We start from the raw sequence: 20,450 nt of genomic DNA, 5'->3' as shown, positions 1-20,450 counted from the left end.
TAATTTTTCCCCAGAATACAACCCGCCAAATCGTTTGACAACCAGGTACCCATTCACTACTGGGTGAACAGAGGCTACAGTTAAAAGATTGGCACCCGGTCAATACTCCCCAGCCAGGATACGAACCCTGGCCAAAGTGTTTGCAAAGCGCCGGGTGAGTGTTTTACCACTGTGCGACGTAAACTGCTGCGAGAAGGTGGTTTCTTGATGAAGTCCCACTTGAGATTATCTTCTTGGTGGCAGTATGAGGTTCTTAAACACTCTTTTGCACCACTCCCTTTCTATTCATTGTTGCTCTTCAGTTGCTGAGTGTGTGGTTCATTCATCCCTTTCTTGGTTTTTTCTTGATCACCATTATTGAGTGCCGCTGGTGGCACTGCTGTTGCTTGCATTTGGCATCAATACGTCCTCAGCGCCATTTTGCAAGTTTTCATGAGGGACCGTTCTGAACTCCCCAGACTAATACTGTATAGCATATATCAGTCCGATAGCTCCAGGGAGCCGGAGGGGCTCCCCACAAAATATATTAAAAAGTTTTCTTTTGCAAACAGATTGGTAGACAGTTGGAACAAGCCAAGTGAGAAAACAGTGAAGGCCAAAACCATCAGTAGTTTCAGAGCGTCATATGACAAAGAGTACCGGGAAGACGGGACAACACGAGCATAGCTCTCATCCTGTAACTACACTTAGGTAATTACTAGCACGACCACCGACCGCCACCCCGCTAGCCTCCTGCCGATCAAGTAAACCCAACATCAACCTATAGATCAATGCCTATGCATATGTTGGTCAGGGCCACTCAACTTTCAAGCCCCCTCCTTCACCATCCACATCCTCTTTCAGAGTTCCACATCCTTCTTCCTCCTCCCGCTATCCTTTCCCACACCATTTTGCCATCAAAAGCTAAAAAGCACTATATCCCACTGTCCTGAGGTAAATGGCTACTTGCTGGAGAAAAAAGGTTTAAGATCATGAAAACAAAATGTGCATCACTGTACTGCACAATTAACAATACCAGGATCTTGGCCCATTCATAGACTGCTGTAAGGAGTGTTTCATGTGACTTGTTATTAATCAAATGCCAAACATTCTTCCTTGTTAGGGAAAAGTATTGTCCACAGTGCCCACCCCCCTTCCTTTCCAGTGCCACTTGTCACGGGATGTTTACATGCCACTTGCCACGGGATGTTTACATACCACTTGCCACGGGATGTTTACATGCCACTTGCCACGGGATGTTTACATGCCACTTGCCACGGGATGTTTACATGCCACTTGCCACGGGATGTTTACATGCCACGTGATGTATGTTTACATGCCACTTGCCACGGGATGTTTACATGCCACACAGTTTGTTACACTAACATTTACCCATCCTCTTGGGTTTTCTATTTTTTTCTTACCGTCAATTTTATTTGAATATAACTTCTTTTTAACTATTTTTATCAGTATGCTTTTATTCAACATTCCAAGAAATCACCGAGTACGTGTAAACGTATGATTCACAAACACCTCCTCCCCACTTGCCACGGGGAGGCAAGTGGCCAGTGGCCAGTGGCAGTGGCAGCCAGCCTGCCACTGGCTGCCACTCCCTCCCTCCCTCACCTCACCTGACTTGCCACCATTCTCCACCCACCATACTGTTTTTGCTTTAATATACAGACATTATATATATGTATTTACATGTTTTGTTCACCATAACTGTACATCTAAGCTTGTATGGTGAGTAAAGGCACAAAAACGTAGGACCTCACACAGTCAGCTGATGGCTGCCGCCCTCAAGGCCAGACGCACTAATATTTCTCCTCCAACAATACTGTTTGTGGTGTTATTACGCTATATACACACATTATATATAAATATCTATCTGTTTTATTCACCATACTTGTACAAGTAAACTGGTATGGTGCCCAAAGACCATCGTGGTAACCAGTAAACAACACCGTCGTCTGCACGGTGGCGTCGTGCAGACGACGCCACCGCCCTCACCAAAATGGCGGCTCCAAACCTTCTCCACTTGCTGTTTATACCCTCTATACACACGTTATATATAAGTATCTACATTTGTGTTCACCATAGCGAACCACTAAGCTGGTATGGTGAGTGCAGTCAATAAAAGGTGGCCACACACAGTCAGAAGACAACGCCACCACCCTTCCTCCCACAGCATTACTCCTCCCTCCATGGAGCACAGCGCTAAATATCACCACAATCCTGCTATTATCAGAACCCTGGTCAGTTTTATCACAGTCAGGGGTCTTCTGTAATAATATCATCGCTACATAATAGCATGAACAAGTATATTATGGCATTTTTAGGCGATGCTGTGGTCACAAGCTGAACAGCAGTGCTGTGAGCTCATGCTGCGTGCGTCAGGCTTGGTAGCTCACTCAATACTGAGGCCCCTAACACCCGGGAATTTGGCCCACGGTTTAAAAACAAAAATGGCGTCTGTTTAAAAGAGCCCTGATGAAGGTGTGGTGAACCCCGTGTATCTGCGGGCCGTTTAAATCTTGTGTAGTACTCCAAAGCATCATATGATGTGATGCGCAATTTACTGCAAGTCGGTCAAAGCATCATATGATGCGATGCGCAATTTAAGGGTTAACCAAGCATGAACAGCACACGAAGAACAGTAGTGAACGAGACTGTGTTGAAGTGCACAGCTCCATGAAATAATGAATCTATCATAGTTGAATTTCAGAAAACTGTCAGTGCTGATTTTCCATGATGCTACATTATGTGAGATAAAGCAAGATGTGATATGTGTCAATTAGAAAATATTTAATAAGTTTCAACTATAGGTAGCAAACAGGGTTATGATGATTATAAGTCATAATAATAATAATTCATTGTATCGGGGGACAGGAAGCCAGAGGGTATTCATACACGTTAGGCTTATATCGAACACCCCCCCCCGGGTTGAATTACTGACCCTGCCCAGGATGCAACCCCACAACAATCACACTCCTATATAAACATTATATATAGGTTATATATAACGTTCATCTATACCAATTATATAAACACCAGAGAGGAACTGTTAAATCTTGAAACCCAAATACTGTACCTAAGGTGTGTGTACAGCTGCGGCACGGCTGGGAAGGGGGCGCTGCTGGCTGAGGAGTGTCGGGACGTGCAGGGTGTGCTGGAGGGCTCGGGTTCTTCCAACCATTACACTTGCACTTCTCATCAGCCTGTTAGGTCAAATCAAATGTATCTAATATACATATAGTTGATTAACATTTGTCAACATTTCATGGTCTGTTAACTGCTTTCACGTGAACTCAATATAATTCCTAAACACACACAATGGGAGTTGCAGATCGAGTGTTTCTAGCATACCGTTAATGAACTTACATCCAGGTCTCTAATTGATGCATTATTCTCTCTAAGGGTAGCTGTAGCTGCCCCCAACCATTAACAACAACTCAAAGCAGTGTCATCTAATGGATCAACCATTATAGAGCATAGTGAAGAAATGCCTTCAAGGCTTCAAAATTTAATGCAATGAACACTGATTCATGTTAATATATTGTTGATTTGTGTTGTTTCTTGTTTTACACATTTATAATAAGTATTTTTATCATATTTGCTATTAATCATAATAGCTCTTATATAGGTAACAAGGTCTTTAACAAAGTATTTTTGTCACCCCATCAATAGAAAGACAGCTGCTTTGGAGAAAGTTGAACACCGGGCGACAAAAATCCTCCCAGAACCAAGTCAACTCTCAAACCAGGAACGGTTGAGGACCACAGGGCTAACAGCACCACAAACCAGACATGACAGGGCTGATCTCTCGAAACTTTTAAAATACTGAACAATTTAGAGGATACTGATCCAGACCATGTCGAATATAACTCATACATAGGGAAGCAACTTTAAGCTCAACAAGCCAGTGTAGAACAGAAAACAGGAGATGCTTATGCAGACGACAAGTCACAATAATGTGGCTGAATATACGATGACATAACACACCAGAAGATGAAGAAACAATGACATTTCGATCCCTCCTGGACCATTACAGTCGTTAAATTTTTCAACATATCATGGTCTGTTAACTTCTTTCACATGCACCCACATACAACTTGATAATGGTCCAGGATGGACAGAGACGTCGTCGTTTCTTCATCTTCTGGTGTGTGGTTTGTTCAGATGCTTATTCACCCATAGGGTCATAAACCCAAGGAACCGCCTACCCACCAGAGCTGTAAATGCAAAGTCGTTACTGCAGTTCAAAATCCAGTTGGAAAAAATTCTCAGGAAAAATGGGGGACCTTTTAATTAACAAACCACCAGCTTCTTGTCCCTGTCGAGGCCACTATATAGATTGCAGCCCTTGGGTAAATTCAGGTAAATTTGGATCTACCATATGGGACGATATTTTCTTCTCGCTGCCAGAGGCCAGCAACTATAAAGTTCAAAGTCCTGTTCTGAAAGTCAGATGCCTTGACAAAAGTTACAAAATATATAAACTATTGTATCAAGGCACGTTTGTAAAATCCACCTTTCAGATTCAACTACCACTTTTTAACAAGTAGGCACTAACGACAGTATCACAACAAAAAGAGTTTATGAAAAGCTTAAATTTAAATTAAAATGTAATTTATGGATTCATATAGAACAACTTTAGGAACAAAAAAGTCATATACAGTAAGCACTTTACCCTGCATGAAGAATATATGGCCAACTTCTCCAGTTTCTTGTCTCGAGGCCAAGCTCTCACTTGTGCCTTCTTTTGCTGGATACGCTGAACATTACTGACTCTTCCAGCCGCTTCTCCTGCCCCTGCTGCTTGGGAGCTTCCGGCAGCAACTGCCCCAACGGGCATTCCTCCTCCCCCTCCACCTGCAGCTCCAACTGCAGCAGTCATGCTGGAAGCCTGAGGGTTATGCTGTTGGTGAAGTACCAAACCTCCTGTACCAACGCCACCACTGCCTGAAGTCCCACTATCCCTCGATGCCATCACTGCAAACAAACATTTTCATTATTTAATAAGTAATGTAATGTAATCATTGTAATTATGTAATCATTACATAAGTCTAATAATATAGACTTATCTTCTGAATACATTTTATTTCATTTTTATTATGTTCAACAAAAGTACCCCCGTACAAACCCATCTTTCTCATGGGAACAGGCTGCATTTTGGACAGCGTCACTTAAATCGGAAAGTGGGGGGTGACTAGTCCCTTGGGTGACCTAAGCTGCTTAGGAATTAGCACATGAACTGTGTTTTCTAGGCAGCTTTATTCTATTTTAGGTCAGTCTTAGATCCACGAGTTCCTCTAACTTCTGAACACACCATCTGGTAAGCATTTGGTAAGCGTGCACAAGTCAAGATGCCCGGAAGCACTGTGGATGTCTGTGGTACCACAGCAAATACACAAAGAACCTTTACAGGAAGCCAAAAATGGGGCTTTTAGTTGTATTCAGTGTTATTTGTGCACTGCAGAAGGCACTTTCATAAATGAACTTTGTCATGACAAAACCTTCAATGTCCAATTAAGTTTGTGTTTAGTTCAATTTGTTCATTAAAATTAAAATACAGTATTAAATTTATGTAATAATTTGTATTTATTTAAATATATATACAAGAGTTCTTACATTCTTGAAAAGCCACTAGCATGCATTGTTTCAAGAAGGTCCTTAATCTTAATTTTCCCCAGAACACAACCCGCCGAATCATTTAACAACCAGGTACACTCCTGGGTGAACAGAAGCTACAGTTAAGAATAGGCGCCTAGTCAATTCTCCCCAGATAGGATATGAACCCAGGCTAAATCACTTGTGAAGCGTGGGGCAAGCGTGTTACCACTGTAATTACCTAAGTGTAGTTACAGGATGATAGCTACGCTCGTGGTGTCCCGTCTCCCCAGCACTCTTTGTCATATAATGCTTTGAAATTACTGACGGTTTTGGCCTCCACCACCTTCTCACCTAACTTGTTCCAACCGTCTACCGCTCTATTTGCAAAAGTGAATTTTCGTATATTTCTCCGGCAGCTTTGTTTCGTTAGTTTAAATCTATGACCTCTTGTTCTTTCTTGAAGTTCCGGGTCTCAGGAATTCTTCCTATCAATTTTATCGATTCCTGTTACTATTTTGAACGTAGTGATCATATCGCCTCTTTTTTTCTTCTATCTTCTAGTTTTTGCATATTTAATGCCTCTAACCTCTCCTCGTAGCTCTTGTCCTTCAGTTTCGGGAGCCACTTAGTGGCATGTCGTTGCACCTTTTCCAGTTTGTTGATGTGCTTTTTAAGATATGGGCACCAAACAACCACTGCATATTCCAGCTTTGGTGTAATAAAAGTCGTGAACAATTTCTTTAGTATTTCTCCATCCATGTATTTAAAAGCAATCCTGAGGTTAGAAAGTGTAGCATAGGCTCCTTGCACAATGTTCTTAATGTGGTCCTCAGGTGACAGTTTTCTATCTAGAACCACCCCTAGATCTCTTTCTTTGTCAGAATTCTTTAATGATTTCTCACATAATTTACAGGTTGTTTGGGGTCTATATTCTCCTATTCCACATTCCATAACATGGCATTTATTCACATTAAATTCCATTTGCCAAGTGGTGCTCCATATACTTATTTTGTCCAGGTCTTCTTGAAGGGCATGACAATCATCCAAGTTTCTTATCTTCCCTATTATCTTAGCATCATCAGCAAACATGTTCACATAATTCTGTATTCCATCTAGTAGATCGTTTATGTTGATACCTGGTTGATGGGGTTCTGGGAGTTCTTCTACTCCCCAAGCCCGGCCCGAGGCCATGTAGAAAATAAACATTACCGGTGCAAGAACTGAACCTTGTGGTACTCCGCTTGTGACATTACTCAAATCCGAAACATTGCCTCTGATTACAGCCCTCATTTTTCTATCAGTTAGGAAATTTTTCATCCATGTTAGAAGCTTACCTGTCACCCCTCCTATATGTTCCAGTTTTCAGAACACCCTCTTACGTGGATCTCTGTTGAAAGCCTCTCTTAGGTCCAGATAGATGCAGCCAACCCAACCATCTCTTTCCTGTAAAATCTCTGTGGCTCGATCATAGAACCGAGTATATTGGTTACACTCTTCCAGATCGAAAACCATACTGACGATCTGATATTATATCGTTTTTCTCCAGGTGTTCTACCCATTTACTTTTAATTATTTTTTCCAATATTTTGACTATTACTTGCCAATGATACAGGTCTATAATTGAAGTGCTCTTCCCTGCTGCCACTTTTGTAGATTGGAACTACAGTATGTTAGCCTTTTTCCAGACATCTCCTATGACTCTTGTACACAGGGATGCCTGAAAAATCAGTTGAAGTGGAATGCTGAGCTCAGGTGCACATTCTCTCAGAACCCATGGTCAAACTCCATCTGGGCCAACTGCTTTGTTCTTACTTAGTTCCTTGTGCATTTTTCCCACTTTGTCTCTAGACACCTCTATGTGCTCTATGTTGTTCTCTGGAATTCTTATTGTGTCTGGTTCCCTGAAGATTTAATTTTGTACAAACATACTTTAGAACTTTTTGTTTAATGTTTCACACATTTCCTTTTCATTTTCTGTGAACCTGTTTCCCATTTTCAACCTCTGAATATTAACCTTTACCTGCAATTTGTTTATAAATTTATAGAATAGGCCTGGTTCTGTTTTACATTTGTCCGCTATCCCTTTTTCAAAATTTCTTTCTGCCTCTCTTCTCACTGCCGTGTAGTTGTTTCTTTCATCTTTGTATCGCTGGTATGCTTGGGGGTTTGGTCTCTTCCTATAATGATTCCATTTTTGTGTCTTTTGGTCTCTGGCCCTCTCGCAATTTCTGTTGAACCAATCCTGTTTCCTGGTTCTGCTTCTGTGCCTTGGTATAAATTTTGTTTGGCCTTTATCATATATTTCACAAAACTTGACATTCATCTCATTTACTTCCTTGCCTAGCAACAAGTCTGTCCAATTATACTCATTAAAAAAAATTCTAAGGTACCCAAAATGTCCTCTCCTGAAGTCAGGTTTTTCATCTGCTTCAATCTCCTTATTTTCTTCCAGATTGTAATGTATTGCATACTTTATTCCTAAAAAGGCATGGTCACTTCTACCCAAGGGAGGAAGGTACTGAATATCAAATATCTCTTCCTCTTTCCTGGCAAACATCAAATCTAGCATGGAGGGAACGTCTCCTTCCCTCATCCTCGTAGCTTGTTTAACATGTTGATACAAGAATGTTTCCAGGATGAGGTCTACAAATCTACAGGTCCAAAAGTCCTGTTTAAGCTTCATATACTTCCCAGTCTATAGATTTCAAGTGAAATCACCGACTACCAACAGTTGTGATCTATCTTTATCCTCGTTATAATCTCTCTCATTATTGTTATAAAAATCCTCTCAACTGTGTGTTTGTTTTTCAGGGAAGGGATTTTTAACATCATAAGAACAAAAATTTAGGGGGAACAAATGTCATGTGCAGCAAGGGGTTTTCATATTACAAGGGAGTGCAGTACATGGGTTAAGACAACATGTGCTCAAGGTGAAATAAAACATTAAAAACTGAACTCAAAACCTTTCATTGGCACTTTTTGTCTAGCTTTCTCTTTACTGCAACACTTACATGAACAAATCTTAGCATCTGATGAGTAGAGAACCAAAAATAATTGGAAATGCAAAAAAATGACTTTAGATCATATATATTTATAATGATGATGACAAACAAATTCATTCATGCAGATAAACAGTTGTAACACAATACACTTAACTCTAAGCACACCGAGACAAACACCGGCAGAGTTTAGTTACCTCAGATGTCGAATGACATCGTGCGACACACCCTAAACCTGCTTTATTGGCCGAAAATTTAGCACAAATAAAAATTTGTTGCTCTCAGAATATACTAATAAGCCCTTTCTATTAATTAATAATTCTAAAATTAAAAGTTATATATATTTTTTTGTGCATAGGAAGATATAACCATTTCTCCATAGCCGCTCTCTAAGGGTTAACGATTAATTCAGTGCTGCTGAGGTCTGTCCCCCCCACAGTTAAATTACCCATGTCAGGTGTCACACCCACACAGTAGCAAGTGTCACATATCACACCCACACAGTAGCAAGTGTCACATATCACACCCACACAGTAGCAAGTGTCACATATCACACCCACACAGTAGCAAGTGTCACATATCACACCCACACAGTAGCAAGTGTCACATATCACACCCACACAGTAGCAAGTGTCACATATCACACCCACACAGTAGCAAGTGTCACATATCACACCCACACAGTAACAAGTGTCACATATCACACCCACACAGTAACAAGTGTCACATATCACACCCACACAGTAGCAAGTGTCACATATCACACCCACACAGTAACAAGTGTCACATATCACACCCACACAGTAGCAAGTGTCACATATCACACCCACACAGTAACAAGTGTCATGTGTCACACCCACACAGTAGCAAGTGTCACATATCACACCCACACAGTAACAAGTGTCACATATCACACCCACACAGTAGCAAGTGTCACATATCACACCCACACAGTAACAAGTGTCATGTGTCACACCCACACAGTAACAAGTGTCATGTGTCACACCCACACAGTAACAAGTGTCATGTGTCACACCCACACAGTAACAAGTGTCATGTGTCACACCCACACAGTAACAAGTGTCATGTGTCACACCCACACAGTAACAAGTGTCATGTGTCACACCCACACAGTAGCAAGTGTCATGTGTCACACCCACACAGTAACAAGTGTCATGTGTCACACCCACACAGTAAAAAGTGTCATGTGTCACACCCACACAGTAGCAAGTGTCATGTGTCACACCCACACAGTAGCAAGTGTCATGTGTCACACCCACACAGTAACAAGTGTCATGTGTCACACCCACACAGTAACAAGTGTCATGTGTCACACCCACACAGTAACAAGTGTCATGTGTCACACCCACACAGTAACAAGTGTCATGTGTCACACCCCAGACAGGAACCAGAGGACCGAGATCAGCAGGAACACCAGCAGGAGCACCAGCAGGAGCACCAGCAGGCACACCAGCAGGAACACCAGCAGGCACACCAGCAGGAACACCAGCAGGAGCACCAGCAGGCACACCAGCAGGAACACCAGCAGGCACACCAGCAGGAACACCAGCAGGCACACCAGCAGGAACACCAGCAGGCACACCAGCAGGAGCACCAGCAGGCACACCAGCAGGAACACCAGCAGGCACACAAGCAGGAACACCAGCAGGCACACCAGCAGGAACACCAGCAGGAACACCAGCAGGCACACCAGCAGGCACACCAGCAGGAACACCAGCAGGAGCACCAGCAGGCACACCAGCAGGAACACCAGCAGGCACACCAGCAGGAGCACCAGCAGGCACACCAGCAGGAACACCAGCAGGCACACCAGCAGGAGCACCAGCAGGCACACCAGCAGGAGCACCAGCAGGCACACAAACAGGAACACCAGCAGGCACACATGCAGGAACACCAGCAGGCACACAAGCAGGAACACCAGCAGGCACACAAGCAGGAACACCAGCAGGCACACCAGCAGGAACACCAGCAGGCACACATGCAGGAACACCAGCAGGCACACAAGCAGGAACACCAGCAGGCACACATGCTGGAACACCAGCAGGCACACCAGCAGGAGCACCAGCAACCACACCAGCAGGAACACCAGCAGGCACACAAGCAGGAACACCAGCAGGCACACAAGCAGGAACACCAGCAGGCACACAAGCAGGAACACCAGCAGGCACACAAGCAGGAACACCAGCAACCACACCAGCAGGAACACCAGCAGGCACACAAGCAGGAGCTAAGCAGAAGACAGCAGTAAGCCAGTTCGACTACACAGTACTGGGAAGCAACATAAGGAATGATGCCACTTGAACCGTCGAGCTTCAGGATGGGTGCAGCGAGGAGCAAAGTGCTGCAAGAAGGAGTACCATGGTCGGGGCGAGGGGGGACACATTACCATGGTCGGGGCGAGGGGGGACACATTACCATGGTCGGGGCGAGGGGGGACACATTACCATGGTCGGGGCGAGGGGGGACACATTACCATGGTCGGGGCGAGGGGGGGGGACATTACCATGGTCGAGGCGAGGGGGGAACATTACCATGGTCGGGGCGAGGGACACATTACCATGGTCGGGGCGAGGGACACATTACCATGGTCGGGGCGAGGGACACATTACCATGGTCGGGGCGAGGGGGCGCACATTACCATGGTCGGGGCGAGGGGGCGCACATTACCATGGTCGGGGCGAGGGGGGGGGAACATTACCATGGTCGAGGCGAGGGGGGAACATTACCATGGTCGAGGCGAGGGACACATTACCATGGTCGAGGCGAGGGGGGACACATTACCATGGTCGGGGCGAGGGAGGCCATGGCCGGGGAGGAGCAGCGAAGGTCCGGGCGGAGGCGCCTTTTGTTTACATCCACCAGATCAATGCTTCAAACTTTCTCTTGTTTCGAAGCTGTCTCAAGCCCACCAGTGAAGCAGCGGCCAGTGTTGTGCGGGGAGTGTGGCGCCGGGAGTGAAGCAACGGGGAGTGTGGCGCCAGGAGTGAAGCAACGGGGAGTGTGGCGCCAGGAGTGAAGCAGCGGGGAATGTGGCGCCAGGAGTAAACCAGCGGGGAGTGTGGCGCCAGGAGTGAAGCAGCGGGGAATGTGGCGCCAGGAGTAAACCAGCGGGGAGTGTGGCGCCAGGAGTAAACCAGCGGGGAGTGTGGCGCCAGGAGTGAAGCAGCGGGGAATGTGGCGCCAGGAGTAAACCAGCGGGGAGTGTGGCGCCAGGAGTGAAGCAGCGGGGAATGTGGCGCCAGGAGTAAAACAGTGGGGAGTGTGGCGCCAGGAGTGAAGCAGCGGGGAATGTGGCGCCAGGAGTGAAGCAGCGGGGAATGTGGCGCCAGGAGTAAAACAGTGGGGAGTGTGGCGCCAGGAGTGAAGCAGCGGGGAATGTGGCGCCAGGAGTAAAACAGTGGGGAGTGTGGCGCCAGGAGTGAAGCAGCGGGGAATGTGGCGCCAGGAGTAAAACAGCGGGGAGTGTGGCGCCAGGAGTGAAGCAGCGTGGAGTGTGGCACCAGGAGTGAAGCAGTGTGGCGCCAGGAGTGAAGCAGCGGGGAATGTGGCGCCAGGAGTAAAACAGCGGGGAGTGTGGCACCAGGAGTGAAGCAGCGGGGAATGTGGCGCCGGGAGTGAAGCAGCAGGGAGTGTGGCGCCAGGAGTGAAGCAGCGGGGAGTGTGGCGCCAAGAGTGAAGCAGCGGGGAGTGTGGCGCCAGGAGTGAAGTAGTGTGGAGTGTGGCACCAGGAGTGAAGCAGTGTGGCGCCAGGAGTGAAGCAGTGGGGAGTGTGGCGCCGGGAGTGAAGCAGCGGGAAGTGTGGCGCCAGGAGTGAAGCAGCGGGGTGTGTGGCATCAGGAGTGAAGCAGCAGGGTGTGTGGCGCCGGGAGTGAAGTAGCAGGGAGTGTGGTACCAGCTGGAGTGAAGCAGCGGGGAGTGTGTGTCGCCGGAAGTGAAGCAGCGGTGAGTGTGTGGCGCCGGGAGTGAAGCAGCGGGGAGTATGGCGCCGGGAGTGAAGCAGCAGGGAGTGTGTGTCGCCGGGAGTGAAGCAGCGGTGAGTGTGTGGCGCCGGGAGTGAAGCAGCGGGGAGTATGGCGCCGGGAGTGAAGCAGCAGGGAGTGTGTGTCGCCGGGAGTGAAGCAGCGGTGAGTGTGTGGCGCCGGGAGTGAAGCAGCGGGGAGTATGGCGCCGGGAGTGAAGCAGCAGGGAGTGTGTGTCGCCGGGAGTGAAGCAGCAGTGAGTGTGTGGCGCCGGGAGTGAAGCAGCGGGGAGTGTATGGCGCCGGGAGTGAAACAGCGGGGAGTGTGTGTCGCCGGGAGTGAAGCAGCAGGGAGTGTGTAGCACCGGGAGTGAAGCAGCGGGGAGTGTGTGGCACCGGGAGTGAAGCAGCAGGGAGTGTGTGTCGCCGGGAGTGAAGCAGCGGTGAGTGTGTGTGGCACCAGGAGTGAAGCAGCGGGGAGTATGGTGCCGGGAGTGAAGCAGCGGGGAGTGTGGCATCAGGAGTGAAGCAGCAGGGTGTGTGGCGCCGGGAGTGAAGTAGCAGGGAGTGTGGTACCAGCTGGAGTGAAGCAGCGGGGAGTGTGTGTCGCAGGAAGTGAAGCAGCGGTGAGTGTGTGGCGCCGGGAGTGAAGCAGCGGGGAGTATGGCGCCGGGAGTGAAGCAGCAGGGAGTGTGTGTCGCCGGGAGTGAAGCAGCGGTGAGTGTGTAGCGCCGGGAGTGAAGCAGCGGGGAGTATGGCGCCGGGAGTGAAGCAGCAGGGAGTGTGTGTCGCCGGGAGTGAAGCAGCGGTGAGTGTGTGGCGCCGGGAGTGAAGCAGCGGGGAGTATGGCGCCGGGAGTGAAGCAGCAGGGAGTGTGTGTCGCCGGGAGTGAAGCAGCAGTGAGTGTGTGGCGCCGGGAGTGAAGCAGCGGGGAGTGTGTGGCGCCGGGAGTGAAGCAGCGGGGAGTGTGTGGCGCCGGGAGTGAAGCAGCGGGGAGTGTGTAGCACCAGGAGTGAAGCAGCGGGGAGTGTGTGGCACCGGGAGTGAAGCAGCAGGGAGTGTGTGTCGCCGGGAGTGAAGCAGCGGTGAGTGTGTGTGGCACCGGGAGTGAAGCAGCGGATAGTATGGTGCCGGGAGTGAAGCAGCGGGGAGTGAAGCAGCAGGGAGTGTGTGGCGCCGGAAGTGAAGCAGCGGTGAGTGTGTCACCGGGAGTGAAGCAACGGGGAGTGTGTGGCGCCGGAAGTGAAGCAGCAGGGACTGTGTCGCACCGAAGTGAAGCAGCAGTGTGTCGCCGGAAGTGAAGCAACGGGGAATGTGGCGCTGGGAGTGAAGCAGCGGGGAGTGTGACGCCGAGAGTGAAGCAACAGGGAATGTGGCGCCAGGAGTGAAGCAGCGGGGAGTGTGACGCCGAGAGTGAAGCAACAGGGAATGTGGCGCCGGGAGTGAAGCAGCGGCCAATGATGTGCGGGGAGTGTGGCGCCAGGAGTGAAACAGCGGCCAGTGATGTGCGGGGAGTGTGGCGCAGGGAGTGAGTTCAACCCACCAAACACACACCGAAACTACGACGTTGGTACAACGTTCGAACAAGTTTTAACACCACCTAACCAGTTATAACAACCAATATAGCTAGTTGTAACAACGTTCTAATACGTCATAAACACGTTAAGCCAAGATGTAACAACTTTATTACAAGTTGTAACAAGCGGAAAATAGAGACAATTTCGGTTTGTGTTTCCAGGGAAGTTCAAGTATGTTTATTGAGATAAGCAATAAATACATCTCAAAGGGATAGAGTAGCTTAGGCTATTTCTACCCCCTTAACAGGGAGTGAAGCAGCGGCCAGTGATGTGCGGGGAGTGTGGCGCCGGGAGTGAAGCAGCGGCCAGTGTTGTGCCGGGAGTGAAGCAGCGGGAAGTGTGGCGCCAGGAGTAAATATAAATAAAAAAATAAATAAATAAATTTTTATTCAGGTAAGGTACATACATACAAGATACAAAAGTTGATGGATTAATAGATAGAGCTAGTACATACAATGCCTGAAGCCACTATTAAGCAAAGCGTTTCGGGCAGGAAAAACACTAAGACTAAAACTTAATACTAATTGAGATTAAAGTATAAATTGTGTTGAGAAAAAATAAGAAAAGAATGGAAAAAAGGGGGGGGGGAACATGACAGAAAAAAACAAAAATACAATATGGTAAAGAAAACAGCATTGTTTAAAATATAACACATGGGTTGACATTTTTGGGGTGAGGTAGGTTACATTGAGTTAATTAGGTAGTACTTAGTTTTTATCTTAAACTGGTTGAGAGAGGTACAGTCTTTAACATAATTGGGAAGGTCATTCTACATTCGAGGTCCCTTGATTTGTAAAGCATTTTTAGTTTGACTAAGTCGTACACTTGGAATATCAAATAGATATTGTTTCTGGTGTGGTGCTCATGGGATCTGTTACAACCTTCTAGGAAGCTTTTAAGGTCAGGACTGACATTACAGTTCAGCGTTTTATATATTTAAAATACACATAAGAGGATGTGCAGGGACTTAATATCTAACATATTCAGAGATTTGAGTAAGGGTACGAGTGATGTCTGGGGCCAGAGTGAAATATTGTCCTAATAGCAGCTTTGTGTTGAGTAATTAGAGGATGTAAATGATTTTGGGTAGTAGAACCCCAAGCACAAATACCATAGTTAAGATAAGGATAGATGAGAGAATAATAGAGTGTCACCAGGGCAGGGCGAGGTACATAATATCTGATCTTAGAAAGAATGCCAACAGTTTTCGAAACTTTTTTGATATATTTAGAATGTGTCCCTGGAAATTCAGCTTGCGGTCAATGAGAACGCCAAGGAATTTGCCATCTACTTTGTTACAAATTTGGGTATTGTTAATCCTAAGATTTCTTTGATTTGAGGATTTATTTCCAAACAGAATATAGAAAGTTTTGTCAATATTGAGGGTGAGTTTGTTGGCAGTTAGCCAGTGATGGACTTTATTTAGCTCAGTATTCACTGTGACATTTAGAGCAAGCTTAGGGGTCAGGACTGGAGTAAATGAAGGTCGTATCGTCAGCAAATAGAACTGGTTTGAGATGTTGGGAGGCATTTGGAAGGTCATTAATGTAGATGAGAAAGAGGAGAGGGCCAAGTATGCTGCCCTGGGGAACACCAATGTTGATGGGTAGGGTGGGAGAAATTGAATTATTCACAGACACATACTGGAGCCTGTCAGTAAGGTATGACTTGAGGTATTGCAGGGAGTGTCCTCTGACTCCATAATGATGTAATTTAAGAAGAAGGTTTTGGTGGTTAACAGTGTCAAAGGCCTTACGCAGGTCTACAAATAACCCAACAGGGAACTCATTTTTATCATGAGCTGTATGTATCAAGTTAATCATACTAATAAGTGCATCGTTAGTGCTTTTTTGGGGGTCTGAAGCCATATTGACAAGAGCTAAGTATATTGAGTTTGGCTAAATAAGAGTAAAGCTGCTTATAGATTAGTTTTTCAAATATTTTTGATGAGTTTGGCAGAATTGATATAGGTCTGAAGTTGTTAAGAGGGTCTGAAGAGTGAAGCAGCGGCCAGTGTTGTGCGGGTAGTGAAGCAGCGGCCAGTGATGTGCGGGGAATGTGGCGCCGGGAGTGAAGCAGTGGCCAGTAATGTGCGGGGAGTGAAGCAGCGGCCAGTGATGTGCGGGAAGTGTGGCGCAGGGAGTGAAGCAGCGGCCAGTGATGTGCCAGGAGTGAAGCAGCGGGGAGTGTGGCGCCAGGAGTGAAGCAGCGGCCAGTGTTATGCCGGGAGTGAAGCAGCGGCCAGTGTTGTGCTGGGAGTGAAGCACGGGGAGTGTGGCGCGGGGAGTGAAGCAGCGGCCAGTGTTGTGCCGGGAGTGAAGCAGCGCCCAGTGTGGCGCCGGGAGTGAAGCAACGGGGAGTTCAGTTCAGTTTAGTTCATTTATTATGCACCCCATACCCATCTTGGGGGTGGTAGTGGAAAGGGTTACAGAGGCACATAATGGGCTCAGGGACTGAACCCCACAATTCATTTAGCTAAGCAAGTTACAATCTTGATGAACTAGTTACAAAATTCAGTATAAGTCGTCACATCATCAATGGGTTCGAGATCGACCACAAGTGCAGTTACTAAATTAAGCAACTGATATATGTGGAGAGCTAGTGTCACAATTGATATGTTTGTCCTGCACATCGCCCCCCATCCAGTGGGCAGCGGTGGATAGGTTACAGTCACTTATAGTTACTACCTACAGTTAGCAAACTGGGGATATTTGGTTAAAATTTCTAGTAGCAGATCATTTTGATTTAAATATTGACACATCGTTGGAACATTCGTTATAAAATTGTCTCTGAATTCACGTATCATTTCGCACTCCATCACATAGTGACGGAGGGTGTGCGAATAATTTTGTTGACAGTTTTCATTTGGTCAGGTTTACATCGGCAGATAATGAGAATTCCCAGAGATATACTTATAACCGAGTCTAAGCCGAGCAGTAGTAACATCTAGAAGTCTGCTGATTTTATTGGATGAACCATAGATGTGTGGCTCCTCTTGCATGATAGTATGATGATAGATGGAATTACTGGTGTCGATTTCACTTTGCCTCAGATCCACAAGATCTTGTTGAAGCTCTCGGTGTACTGCTGCTCCTCTCAGATTGCTCATTGACAATCCAAGGTTACACTCAACATCTCCTTTAAGGGCAGATTCTTTGGCTAACTTATCAGCTCTATCATGCATTCGGAGGCCAACATTTTTTATTTTATTTTATTATTTTATTTTTATTTATATATATACAAGAAGGTACATTGGGTTTGTGAGAATACATTGGATAGTACAGTATTTACACTCTTGTAAAGCCACTAGTACGCGCAGCGTTTCGGGCAGGTCCTTAATCTAACAGATAATTTTAAGTAGGTATAATTTCTATCAGAATTGATAAATGATAAAGATACATTGCAAGAGAAAAATGAGATGAGAGAGATAAGTAGGTATATTAAAGCACATTGTTGTATTAAAGCTCTGATTGATTACATTGACAGCTTGAGATGGGTTTGAGATGGCTCGAGATGGCTCTGATTGATTACATTGACAACATGAGATGGAGACCACATGAAATGGACTCTGTTACCATCTTTAATAATTTTGTTGTATTTGTGTCAAGCTACGGACACGAGCATGTTACAGTTATGTTTTAAAGAGTTGAGAGCAATTAAGGATGATAAGGAGTTACTTACAATCAATGTATCAAGTTTGGAGACTTATACACATTTCAGTGCAAGGAGCAAGGCAAATAGTTCGATCGGAAGGGTAGAGGCCCAGTTGTTTATACAGACTCCCCACTCAAAGTATAGGCTATCGCCCATTGTCAGGACAACTGCACTTCCAGCTGCACCCGTGGTGCGGTGTAGGGAACCATCAGTGTATATGATTTGAGAGAGAGAATGCTCTGTGGACAGAGCATCAGTATGGTTTAAGGCGTTGAGCTTTGCCTCAAGACGAAGCTTGGGCTGATCTCTAATTTGCTTCTTGGATGGAAAGGAAGGGATTAAAACTGGAAAGGGTGTAATCTCCCACGGTGCAGGAAAGTGCCGTTGTTTCTCTTGGTACAAATTATGAACCTGATACATTCTGAGTCGAGTTCCAGTTTTAGTATCCATTTGGAACAATGCTGATCTTCAATAAAGAAATTCTGGAGGGCTTCTATGCAAGGGTTAGGATGAGTTAGCGTAAGCATTTTTATACCAATTTGACAGTTAATTTCAGTAACACGATCAACAACGCTCGGAATATTAATTTATGTTCCTTTCTCATGTTAAGTATCTTTGTGGTACGAGGGCACCCAAGAATTATCCTCAAGGGTTCGTTCTGCAATTTTTAAGCCCTCCAAGCTTTCTTTCGGGCATCAAAACAAGCAGAGGTGCAGCATAATCCACTAAAGATCTGATGTATGCACGGTACATCATTTTGACAATTCTGACATTGGCATCATAGTCCGAGTGATAACCTGCAACAGCCTTGAGAGCTCGGAGCCTCTCTTTATACTAACGACAGAGTCTGAATACAACAGGACCATACAGTGGCACTTCAAGGCCAAGGTATTTGAATCTGTTAACATAGTCAAGCTGGGAGCTATCAGACAGTTGCATCTTACGAACAGCTCCTCCCTGCCTGGGTGGGCGCCGATTTGCGCCGCTGTATTGTGCCTACTAATTTTTGTTAAACTACCATTCAAGCTGTCATTGCAATGAATCTGAGCTACCTATGTCCTTTAATATACCTACAATTTTCTCTCATCTTTTATTTTTTTTCTTGCTATGTAACTGTTATCATTTTTATAAATTTTGCAAGTATTTACCTACTTAAAATTTTCTTAAATTAAGGACCTGCCCAAAACGCTGCGCGTACTAGTGGCTTTACAAGAATGTAATTACTATGTTATGTATCCTCACAATCCCAATGTACCTTCTTGTATATATATAAATCCATATCCATAATAATACCATAATAAATCCATAATACCATATCTCAACTATGGTATTTGTGCTTGGGGCTCTACTACCCAAAATCACTTACGTCCTCTAATTACTCAACACAAAGCTGCTATTAGGACAATATCCAACTCTGGCCCCAGACATCACTCGGTACCCCTACTCAAATCTCTGAATATGTTAGACATTAAGTCACTGCACATTCTCTCATGTGTATTATACATATATAAAACGCTAAACTATAATGCCAATCCTGATCTCAAAAGCGTCATAGAAGGTTGTAACAGAACCCATGAGCACCACACCAGAAATAAATACAGTTTTGATATTCCTAGAGTACGACTTAATCAAACCAGAAATGCTCTACAAATCAAGGGGCCCAGAATGTGGAATGACCTTCCCGACCATGTTAAAGACTGTACCTCTCTCAACCAGTTTAAGTTAAAAACGAAGCTATACCTAATAAATTCCCTGTAACCTACCTTACCCTTCTATTGTCAACCAATGTCTGTTTTTCTTTAATGAGCGCTGTTTGTCGACATATTTGTATTTGTGCTGCTTTTTCATCTATGTTTTCATTTCTTGTTTTCATCTACTCATTATGCTCAATTAGTATTAAGCTTGTCATTTAAGTTTATCATGCCCGAAACGCTTTGCGTAATAGTGGCTTTAGGCATTGTATGTACTAGCTCTACCTATAAGTCAACCAATCTTTGTAAAAATTTATTGTATGTATGTACCTTACCTAAATATACATTTTATTTTATTTTATTTTATTTTAAATAAATAAATAAATAAATAAAAATTTAGTATCTGTATTTTTTCTGCTGAGATGACTAAACCCAGGTCTTGACATGAGTCTAATACAGAGTTAAGAGTGTTCTGCGTGTTAGCATACCCAGTGGTGTGTATCATTATATCATCAGCATAGCTAATGGTGTGGACGTTGGGTTTGCTCGGTACAGGGTTTAACAGTGTGTTTATTAAGATATTAAATAAGGTACGACTGAGGACACCTCCCTGCTGGGTACCTAGTTCGAAGTCTCTTGTTACACTCCTATGCCCCTGGAGAAATTCAGATGACTTCCTGTTGGATAAGTAACCTCTCATCCAACAAAGAAGCCGACCACCAATATTCATTCTTGCAAGCTCACTCAAGATAACATGTCGATTTGCAATATCAAAGACAGACTTGAGATCTAGGAAGGTGGTATATGAGTTTTCAGTGTGCAGGGTAAGAAAGTTGGTGATGCAATGATGCACACTCCTTCCATGCATGAAGCCATATATCTGGGGGGATAGCATGGTTCTTACTCTATGGAGATGATTTAGGACCATTCTCTCTCTCCCCACTCTATCTTACGTTAA

At 45.3% G+C, this 20,450-nt stretch overlaps 1 protein-coding gene across 12 annotated transcripts in view; it reads right to left on the bottom strand.

Annotated features, from left to right (window-relative positions):
• Nucleotides 1–20,450, bottom strand: part of Gcn5 (Gcn5 acetyltransferase) — a 287,084-nt gene that overhangs the window by 242,497 nt on the left and 24,137 nt on the right. For 2 of the 12 annotated variants that reach the window (XM_069324559.1, XM_069324549.1), the window contains exons 1-3: nucleotides 11,394–11,634; nucleotides 4,670–4,971; nucleotides 3,071–3,197 (exon numbers count right to left, since the gene is read on the bottom strand). In XM_069324559.1, the coding sequence (XP_069180660.1) occupies nucleotides 3,071–3,197; nucleotides 4,670–4,969 (427 nt within the window). In that variant the 5' untranslated portion in view covers nucleotides 4,970–4,971; nucleotides 11,394–11,634. Of the gene's footprint in view, nucleotides 1–3,070; nucleotides 3,198–4,669; nucleotides 4,972–10,969; nucleotides 10,982–11,115; nucleotides 11,139–11,338; nucleotides 11,637–20,450 lie in introns of those variants that run through there. The other 10 variants (XM_069324558.1, XM_069324561.1, XM_069324554.1 and 7 more) reach the window with 9 other exon arrangements.

Source organism: Procambarus clarkii, chromosome 14, assembly GCF_040958095.1.
Source record: "Procambarus clarkii isolate CNS0578487 chromosome 14, FALCON_Pclarkii_2.0, whole genome shotgun sequence".
Taxonomy (NCBI): domain Eukaryota; kingdom Metazoa; phylum Arthropoda; class Malacostraca; order Decapoda; family Cambaridae; genus Procambarus; species Procambarus clarkii.
Note: the sequence above shows the minus strand (reverse complement) of the source record. Positions and strands in the feature narration are given on the sequence as shown.